Source organism: Octopus bimaculoides, chromosome 27 (genome assembly GCF_001194135.2).
Source record: "Octopus bimaculoides isolate UCB-OBI-ISO-001 chromosome 27, ASM119413v2, whole genome shotgun sequence".
In the NCBI taxonomy this organism is placed as follows: Eukaryota; Metazoa; Mollusca; class Cephalopoda; order Octopoda; family Octopodidae; genus Octopus; species Octopus bimaculoides.
Window position 1 is genome coordinate 4,176,262 of NC_069007.1, and position 10,829 is coordinate 4,187,090.

The window sequence follows — 10,829 nt, forward strand, 5'->3', positions numbered from 1 at the left end:
ATATATATATATATATATACCACAGACTTCTTTCAGCTTCTGTCTACCAAATCCACTCACAAGGTTTTGGTCGGCCCAAAGCTATAGTAGAAGACACTTGCCAAGGTACCACGCAGTGAGACTGAAACACCAACCTCAGTGTTTAACCGGTACTTATTTTATCGACCCCGAAAGCGATGAAAGGCAAAGTATACCATGGCGGAATTTGAACTCAGAATGTAAAGACGGACGAAATGCCGCTAAGCATTTTGTCCGGCTTGCTAACGATTCTGCCAGCTCACTGCCTTCATTGTAGTCAATATTGAAAACATATTTGTACCATAGATGAGAATGTAACATAAAAACCATATTGTGCACATAATATATTCTCGTTGTTTTGTTTTACATAGTGTTTATTTTGTTCTGCATTTTGCTCGTGGGGAATCACAGAAGCATTTGGTTTCTCTTAGTGAGATTGATGGAACCTATTCTCGCCCAAACTCCACCGACAGGAGAACCATGAAGAGGTGTAAGCAACTGTACCGTGGACATGAAAATTACTTTCTTATTGTTGACTAAAGAGAAATTGTGAAAATTATTGTACGAGAGGAAACAGATTTATTATTTTTTACATAACTTAGAAGCAGCGCTGCGGATGTGCCAACATGCACGAGCTTGGGACATGGCCGCCCTCACACACTTCTCATGAAGGATTCCGGAAGGAGCTTCATAGACCACTGCAGAGACGCTTCCGGAAAAATTTCAGTAACCGTTGGGAAACCGATTATAGCAGTGACTCGACCAATTCCTAGCAATATCTGAAGGAGGAAATTTTGTATTTCAAAATATTATTATAATATCAGACTATGGATAGTGAAGTGCACTCTGCATTGTTGCGCCATTCAAGACACGTCACATTTGACAAACAATACACAATGCTTCAAGCGAACTACAATACTCTCCTCTCTTTTACTTATTTTAATTTAGATAATATTTGCTTTTTTTGTCTTTCAGAAATTTGAGCCGAAATCAAATACAAAAAATTGAAGATGGCACTTTCTTATTCCTCCCCAAAATAACTGAGATGTAAGTAGTGCAAAACTCTTTGTCTATTGGAAATTTAAGTTAACTTGTTTCACTAAAATCATGAAAGGTAATCAATTCTCAATAGTTTGTTTAATACAATTGACAATAAATAGCAGTCAAGCTGCTTTAAATTTCAGTGGGTCAAAATGATTACTCCCGAGCAATGTGTTTTGTCATTGTACGAGATACTGTCTGTGTTCAAATAACATGAGGAGTAGTTTGATTTAATTTCGGGTCTTCCTGCACAAGACCCGAAGTTTTAGGAGAGGGGGCCAGTCGATTAGACCGACCCCAGTACGCAACTGGTACTTAACACATACATACGCACACACATACATACTGTGACGCCATCACAGTATTTCCATCTGATATCATTTACCGTATTTGATGGCCTATAAGACACACCTTTTTTTTTTTTTTACCTAAAAATGGCAACCGATGCTGGTGTGTTTACGTCCCCGTAACTTAGCGGTTCGGCAAAAGAGACCGATAGAATAAGTACTAGGCTTACAAAGAATAAGCTCTGGGGTCGATTTGCTCGACTATAAAAGGCGGTGCTCCAGCATGGCCACAGTCAAATGACTGAAACAAGTAAAAGAGTAAAAGAGTGAGAGTAATCGCCAACTCTATGTTTATACCGAATGTGGATGCAATAAATTGTTTATAATTACCGGTAATAACATAAAGTTATACAGGTAAGTGGAGGAATTAAAACATTATTTTAGTGGTAATTTATTTTACAAAAGTATAGCCTAGGCTAGGGTGCGTTCTATGTACTCGTGCGTCTTATAGGCCATCAAATACGGTATAAATAAAATTGACTAAAGTAAACAAACTAAATTCGCACGAAAATAAATATATTTGCTAATAAAAGGCTGCAATTAGAACCTATCCTTAATTCATATAGATATCTTCTCCCCTAACAAAATATATGCGTTATTAATGATAAAGCTAACTGTCCCCTTTAATCTAATGTTGATTAAATACGTACAACCATTATGCTTATTCTTGGATAAAGAAAACCCCTGTTCTATATTTAAGGGATGAGGCATTACGAAGATTATTTACGTTTGATTGATATTTGTCCTCATCTTGTTTGTTGTTAATACAACGTTTCGGCTGATATACCCTCCAGCCTTCATAATAATAATAACATCGAAAAATACCTTTGGAATGAGAACCCAAGTTCGAAATTTCCCCAAGACACCAGATAAAGGCTGGAGGGTGTATCAGCCGGAACGTTGTGTTAACACACAAGATGAGGACAAATATCCGTCGAATGTAAATAATGTAAATAAGAAAACCTCTGTCATGAAAATATATTTACTAAGTACTGAATATACTTTCTTCTACACTTTTAAAATTTAGATTAGTATAGTGTAGAGAAATCATTCACTTCTATGGTACGAACTACTTTAATCTTTTGCAGCTTGTGTAGAAATTCATTATTACACCTGGTACTCCAAGATAAGTTAGTACCTTAATTATAACAAAATATGTTTTTGCAACACCTTATAAAGGCTGACCTAACAACGTTTAATTGCATCATTAAGTAATGTAGACAGCTATATATGGGTGCACATTCTGGCAACTTCAAACATCTACTCTTATAGGGGACCTCTTTAAGTCATTTGGAGTAAGAAACCAATTTTGGCGTAGCGTTATCCTATTCTTCTACGCTGAAACCCGAAGTAGATCTAGAATAGTAAGTACGTCTTCGACGATGTCACGGACGGCTACGAATGGGTTAAATTAGTGGTTCTCAACCGAGGTCCACATGACCCTTGGGGTCCATACAAAATTTTGGTGGTAAAGTTTATCTGCAATAAACTGGTTATACTTGTGCAATGCACAAAATATTTTAACAATTTTTTAATACAATTCCTAATAATATTTAATTTTAAAAAATACAAAAGGTTTTTTATTTAAACATCGAATGACTATGAGGGTCCATCCAAGTAAAATAGGAATGAAAAAAAGGGTTCACAGGCAAAAAATGTTTGAGAAACACTGGGTTAAATGTTTAAGTACTTCACAAATAATAATGATGATGATGATGATGATGATGATAGTAATAGCGAAATAGAGCCATTGCATGTGTTTATTACTAGTACAATGTCCCTGCCTGGGAGGCGCAATGGTGCAGTGGTTAGGGCAGCGGACTCGCGGTCATAGGATCGCGGTTTCGATTCCCAGACCGGGCGTTGTGAGTGTTTATTGAGCGAAAACACCTAAAGCCCCACGAGGCTCAGGCAGGGGATGGTGGCAAACCCTGCTGTACTCTTCCACCACAACTTTCTCTCACTCTTTCTTCCTGTTTCTGTTGTGCCTGTAATTCAAAGGGTCAGCCTTGTCACACTGTATCACGCTGAATATCCCCGAGAACTACGTTAAGGGTACACGTGTCTGTGGAGTGCTCAACCACTTGCACGTTAATTTCACGAGCAGGCTGTTCCGTTGATCGGATCAACTGGAACCCTCGACGTCGTAAGCGACGGAGTGCCAACAACAACAACAACAATGTCCCTGCCTGGCACAGGCCCTCGGTCGGTTACGATGACGGGCATTCTAGATGGTCTGGTCAAGAGAACAATCTGTTCATGAAATCAACGTGTAAGTGGATGGACCCTCGAAAGACACGCGTTCCCTTAACGTAGTTCTCAGGAATATTCAACGTGACACAGAATTTGACAAGGCTGGCCCCTTGTGAATTACAGGTACTGATCATGCTTGCCTGCTGAGTGAATGGAACAACGTGAAATAAAGTGTCTTGCTCAAGAGCACAACGCGCTGCTAGGAATCGAACTCACAACCTCACGTTCGTGAGCAGAATAGTTTAAGAACTAAGCCACGCACCTTCACATGTCCCTGCCTAGAGACCACTAAAAAGATGGTTTTAACACCTTTTGAAAAAAACCCGCACGAGTCATAACTTTTATATATCTGCTAAGCTGGGTGGAGGAGTTTGTCTTCCCCTCGCAAAGATAAGGACACAGGAAATGTGTCAAGGCCTAATAGGAAGCGGTCCAGCTTCCTAGGGCTAAATAGCAGTAGTATATTCCCTTATTGGGACTGTCACGTTAAGTTGACAGTATACAACTACTTTATCGCATCACTACTGCTTAAGTCTCTCTGAGAGGTTTAGAAATTTATTATTTCTAAATAATCTCTATTTCTTATCAAATCAAATAGAAGTTCCTCCATTGGTCAGGAGCAAATTCATTTAGAATTATCTTTGTATTTACAGTGACCTCACTCGTAATATCGGGATGGAGTGTGGATGTCACCTACCGGTATTGGTAAACTATACAGAGAAAGCATTCAACAGACGTCTGGTAGTTTTAGGAGCGTGTAATACAAGTGTGGAAAATAGTCGAGAAGGATTCAGGTTTTGGAAGATATTGAAATATTCGCAATGTCAAAGTTAGTAAAATCTTTTTTGTTTCTGTTGTTACTCTTTTAAGTACCACTAACAAAACTCCAGAGTATTCTCTGCTGTTCACATTATGATGATACACATATATATGCATGCATGCATTCCTACCTACCTACCTACCTACCTACCTACCTACCTACCTACATACATACATACAAAGCCATAGCTAACCTGTCTTCATCGTGGACCACCACCTTGAACTTAAATACAAGAAGTGATTGTAATATAACTGATAGAGTACAGTAACGCAGAGGTACATTCCTAGGGGACAACCTCTTTGTGACGCTGTTGATACTTTCTGTAACCACCTTGTCATTCATGTTAAGAAAGTCTGAAGGGTATCTCACTGGTTCACAAGGAAACTGTTTCTTTGTGGATGACTTGAAACTATATGCCAAGAATATGCATGAGAGGAAAAGGAGCTTTGACCTGGTTACAACATTCTGAAAGGATATAGGTTGGAGTTTGGTTCGGATAAAAGTTTCTATATTGTTGTGAAGAGAGAAAACTAAACCAGACTATCAGAATATCCATCAATGACTTAACTGTTTCCTTTATATCTGATGAGGAATGTTACAGGTACCTAGGGGTGGATGAAAACGTATCTTACAAAGGCACCTGTAACAAGACACGTGTCACTAAAGAATATTACAGCTGAATAAAGAAATTATGGACCTCGGAACTCTCTGCATTCAATAAAACATTGGTCCACAATGTGTTTGCAGTGCCACTACTCATACCAACATCTACTGAAACTGTGAGTTAATATATGACGCTTAAGTGCGAGAACGGAGAGATATAAGATGGTGAGGAAAGGCGTTACGCGTGTTCTTTGGGTGGGGTGCAAGTGGAGCCGTGGGGAGAAGGGAAGAAAGAAACAAAAGCAGCGAAGGTAAGGGTCAGGCAACTGGGAGTAGAAATATAGATGTTTATTAACATTCTAGTAGTGACCGTTCAGTGGAGGCGCAATGGCCCAGTGGTTAGGGCAGCGGACTCGCGGTCATAGGATCACGGTTTTGATTCCCAGATCGGGAGTTGTGAGTGTTTATTGAGCGAAAACACCTAAAGCCCCACGAGGCTCCGGCAGGGGATAGTGGCGAACCCTGCTGTACCCTTCCACCACAACTTTCTCTCACTCTTTCTTCTTGTTTCTGTTGTGCCTGTGATTCAAAGGGTCAGCCTTGTCACACTGTGTCACGCTGAATATCCCCGAGAACTACGCTAAGGGTATACGTGTCTGTGGAGTGCTCAGCCACTTGCACGTTAATTTCACGAGCAGGCTGTTCCGTTGATCGGATCAACTGGAACCCTCGACGTCGTAAGCGACGGAGTGCCAACAACATAGTGACCGTTCAATATTCGGCTGAGATTTTCGAAGATGATGTTATCTCATGTGTCCTTTATATCCTCATGGTAGAGGACGTGATTTGGATGTTATTGAAGCGGTTGAGTAACCACACAGAGATTTCTTCATGTGGAAGGATTCCGACCATACCCCAAAGTGACTAAAGGTGGACTGACTCATTGTTATAAATTAAAGAACTGTGTGCAATTGGCAGTTCGTGTTGGTAGCGATTCACTGTGAGCCTTTGAGCGTTGAGTCTCCTGTAATACTAATCGTGGCGCACCGTGTATATACTTTCTTCCCTCTGCTTCATTATACATATCCAACAGACAAGGACATAAAATCTCATTAGATCAACGATATATTTTAGTACTCTGTAACATAATTTTAATGATATTGCTGGTTTTACAGCGTAGCATCATTATCATTTTGGGGTTATTTCCCCTTATTCAAGCTCTTCCGTAGTTTTCACAACTTTTTGCAAGCAGAATTTAAAGGGAAAACAGCAACAACTTATCTTTCATGCTTTTCTTACTTGAAACTGTGCCTGAATTCAAACACTTCCAAATGAAAATAAAACCATGTTTATAGTCTTAATAAGTTATTATATAATATGTATTGAATTCAACGCTAACACGTATGTATTTACTTTACATCATAAAGTAAATGTTTGCTATTATTGCTACATTTGATTCCTAATCATAGATATATTCTTATATTCTATAGACTACTCCTTATTTCAACGGGGTTTGCAGTGCCAATCATGTGAGGGGACCATATGCAATGATTCGGACGTGACAATCTGTTCAGGAAATGAGGTAAACTGAAAAGTTATTTTCTTCCTTTCCGTTATAAAATACCCATGGCCGTCACTAACAAGCCGGTATGGCCAAGTAACTTGAACCATGCTTTCGCTAATTGTTTTATGTGCCTATGTAACCGCAAGTAAACATAAACATATTCACGGTCTTCCTCAGGTTGTGAGGAAATAGTACCGACTAGCACTCGGCTAATACTTATTTGTAGTAGACTGAGACAACGTAAAATGAAGGAGTGACCTCTGTCATTTTCTTTCTCCGATAAGCATGACTATACACAGAGTATGGTGTGGTGTACATAGCCTGAAGTTAGTTGGAAGCCAAGTCATTTGCTCAATGACATAAAGTCGCTAGACTTAGATGTGGTAGCCACCAGCGAGACCAGGAGCTCTGGAACGCACGCTGTCGTTCCCATTTTCGATGATTTTTATGAGCTGTTGAGTTCAGGCAATAGATTGGCTCTGTTATCCCGGAAATCCTTAGATATCAAGGTACGAGCAATTCTTCTGAACCCGGAAGGTAAGTCGGTGGGCCTGGATGCTGCATAAAGATGTGGTAGACGAGGTTGAAAGGTATGAGGACAGGTTTTCCCCTTTGGTAGAGGCCTCGTCGAATTTTTCAAGTTTCACTTGAAAAGGAATGGTGAGAGTGAAGAAGATGGTGCTGTCCTGGAGTGAATTTAGTAAAAGGTAGGCGTGCTTTATGAAAATGGTAACACTGAATGAAATGGCTCTTAACATAAGCCTGGAAGGTGGAGAAAGACATTTGGAGGGAGCGCTTGTCTTCGTTCAGGGTGATGTTGGCTCTGTATGCTTCCTCAATTGACCTGAAATGGAGAGCCTCTTGCACCATCATCATCTTCCCAGCTCGAGCCAGACAGACAGTACTTTACGCAATATGCGTGCGGTTCCAAGTAATGCCGACTTTTGCAATGTATCTAGATTGTAGGGTATCTATAAGGTTTTCAGATGTTTTTGCAAGTTGGGTAGTTTTGAACCCAATGTTCTGATGACAATAGGAATAACCTTTATGTTCGACTCTCGTAGCTGCCACATCTTAGCGATCTCAATTCCCAGGTCCCCATATTTATCAACTTTTTCTCTTTCTTTCATGATGATATGTTGATCTCCTGGCACTGCTACGTCGATTATTAGACACTCTTGTTTGTCCCTCCTAAAGTTTACGACATCCGGCCTTCGGTGCTCTAACTCTTTGTCTGTCTGGAAATCAAAGTACCAGAGGATTTTTGCTGTCCCCTTTTCGTCCATTATCTTTTCTGGTGTATGTTGGTACCAAGCACCCATAAACTCATATTCATACTTACAAAATAGTGGCCAGTGGAGGTTTTGGGCCACTTAGTCGTGTCTACGTGTGCACTCTTTCCACGCAAGACTTTCACAAGCACTAACAATCTGAGTCACATTATCGACCCTCTTCCCACACATTCTGCAGAGGTCCAATGCACTTGCGTGGTATATATTCTTTTTCACTGAGTTGGTATTCAATGTCTGGTTCTGAGCCGCGATGATTAGGCTTTCAGTATTCTTTTTTAGGTCACCCTTCTTGAGCCGCCTCCATGATGCTCCCTGGTCTTTTAATTTGTTGGTCTCACGGTGGAACTGACCATGTAATCCCATACGGAGTAGGGTTTCTTCTCTCTCGTTGTTCGAAATTCATGAGCACTCTCAAGTCCATTTTTGTTAACTCCTTCTGCACTAGCAACATAATGGTCTTCTTTGCCGTTTACCAAATATTCTGCTATGTTTCTTCTTTCACTGTTGATGAACTCCCGTACGCTAATCAGCCCACAACCACTCTTACCTCTCATGTAGAGCCTGTGTATATTTGCCTTAGGGTGGGGGGTACCATCCATATTCATTGTCTTTCGGGTAGTGCGATCGAGTTGGTCAATCTCCGCTTGTGTTCATCTCAGGATGGGTGCACTATAGCGGACTACAGCAACAGCCCATTTGTTGATGATAGTCACAAGGTTCCTTGAGTTGAGCTTTGACTTCAAGAGAAGTTTAAGGCGCTTGAAATATGCAGTGACGACTTTGACTTTCATTTCTCTGTGCAAGATATTGTCCAACTTCAGGATCCCAAGGTACATGTACATATCATCATCCGGGTCTTCCATTCTCTCTCCGTTTGGCAATTCTATGCCCCTACAATTTACTCTTTTCCCTCCACTTCATAGTAAGCACCGCACACTTCAAGATACCGAATTCCATTCCTATATCCTTGCTGCACATTTGCACAGTCTCAACCAGCTTCTCCATTTCAATGTCTGTTTTTGCGAACAGTTTTAAATAATCCATGAGGAGAAGGTGGTTATAAAATTGAAACTGAGAGACTGATGATGTCATTCCATCAACGTGTGGACGCTGGTTGCTCTCGTTCATACTTTAAATTTGAATTTCTATAATTTTGAATTTTTATCACTTCTTATTTTGGACTCGACAAAGACAGGTTTGCTATCGTTCAACCAATAAAATATCTATAGCAATCGCATCGCGCTCTTCGTCTTGTCTGTTATTATTAATTATTATTATTATTATTATTATTATTATTATTATTATTATTATTATTATTATTATCATTATTATTATTGTTATTATCATCATCATCATGATCATGATCATCATCATCATCATCATCATCATCATCATTATTATTATTGTTCAGTAGTTTTATTTTTATAACGTGCTTTCACTTCACTACCGAGCGCAGCTCTGTGTGCCTTGGGTATGTGCTGTGGTTTGCTGTGGTGCTCTTATGGTTACTGTATTGAAAGTGTTTTGCGTAGGATGTGTGCAGTACCCAGTAGTGCAATTTTCTGTATGTTATATATATTTGTAAGTCCTGGTGTTTTTGTTATGTAATTGTCTGAATATTTTTTTGTTATATCTAAGGCACCTACTATGATAGGAATTGTTTCTGTTTTTAGATTCCACATTCGAGTTACCTCTATTATTATTATTATTATTATTATTATTATTATTATTATTATTATTATTATTATTATCATTATTATTAGTCGTAGTAGTAGTAGTAGCGGCATGACATTTATTCACTTTTATATTTATTGTTATAGTCTGTATGTATGACGAATGTGTCAACAACTGGTTTTACACGGAAGGTTGTAAGATCCTGTCGTGCATATAACGAATGTATGGGAACCATGGCAAACAAGTTCAAAACGTGCCGAGTATGGGTTGGGAACATAGATTGCGCTTCTTGTTGCTCCGGAAATTCATGCAACAAGCATCTCTTTGTTGGTGAGTGTTATTTCTTCTGTTATATATTTAGACGTGGTTTAAGACGATTTCTAATTGACAAAGCATTTAATCGGTTGATAAGAACAGAGAATAATAGTTTATGTATCAAGATAATAATAAACCCCAGTGCTTATTATTTTAAACATTGTACTTATTCTATTGGTCTGTTCCGCCGAACCTCTAAGTTACGAGGACGTAAATACGCCAACACCGGTTGTCAACGTGTGGTAGGGGGCCAAGCACAGACACAAATACACACATACATAGACATACATAAATATACATGCATACATACTCACACACATACATACATACATATACATATATATATTTATACACACAGACACACACACACATATTCTTTCTTTTCTTTTATTCTTTTACTTGTTTCAGTCATTTGACTGCGGCCATGCTGGAGCACCGCCTTTAGTCGAAACAAATCGACCCCAAGACTTATTCTGTGTAAGCCTAGTACTTATTCTATCGGTTCTTTTTGCCGAACCGCTAAGTTACGGGGCCCTAAACACACCAGCACCGATTGTCAAGCGATGCTGGGGGGACAAACACAGAAACACAACATATACACACATACATATATATATACATATATACGACGGGATTCTTTCAATTTCCGTCTACCAAATCCACTCACAAGGCTTTGGTCGTCCCGAGGCTATAGTAGAAGACACTTGCCCAAGGTGCCACGCAGTGGGACTGAACCCAGAACCATGTGGTTGGTAAGCAAGCTACTTACCACACAGCTACTCCTGCGCCTAAATTTATATTTATATCTTCGCCGTGTATATCTTACGTACTTTGTGCATGTAAAACTCCTGTCTCATTTATAACAGCACCATTTCCCTTCCGTGTTTATTTTCTTCCGTAGG

General features: G+C 39.5%; 1 protein-coding gene across 1 annotated transcript in view; it reads left to right on the forward strand.

Moving 5' to 3' along the window:
• Positions 1–10,829, forward strand: part of LOC106874872 (leucine-rich repeat and immunoglobulin-like domain-containing nogo receptor-interacting protein 3) — a 28,770-nt gene that overhangs the window by 16,885 nt on the left and 1,056 nt on the right. Inside the window, exons 7-10 of the mRNA XM_052977115.1 lie at positions 994–1,065; positions 4,313–4,488; positions 6,573–6,664; positions 9,759–9,942. Coding sequence (XP_052833075.1) covers positions 994–1,065; positions 4,313–4,488; positions 6,573–6,664; positions 9,759–9,942 — 524 coding nt within the window. The remainder of the gene's footprint in view (positions 1–993; positions 1,066–4,312; positions 4,489–6,572; positions 6,665–9,758; positions 9,943–10,829) is intronic.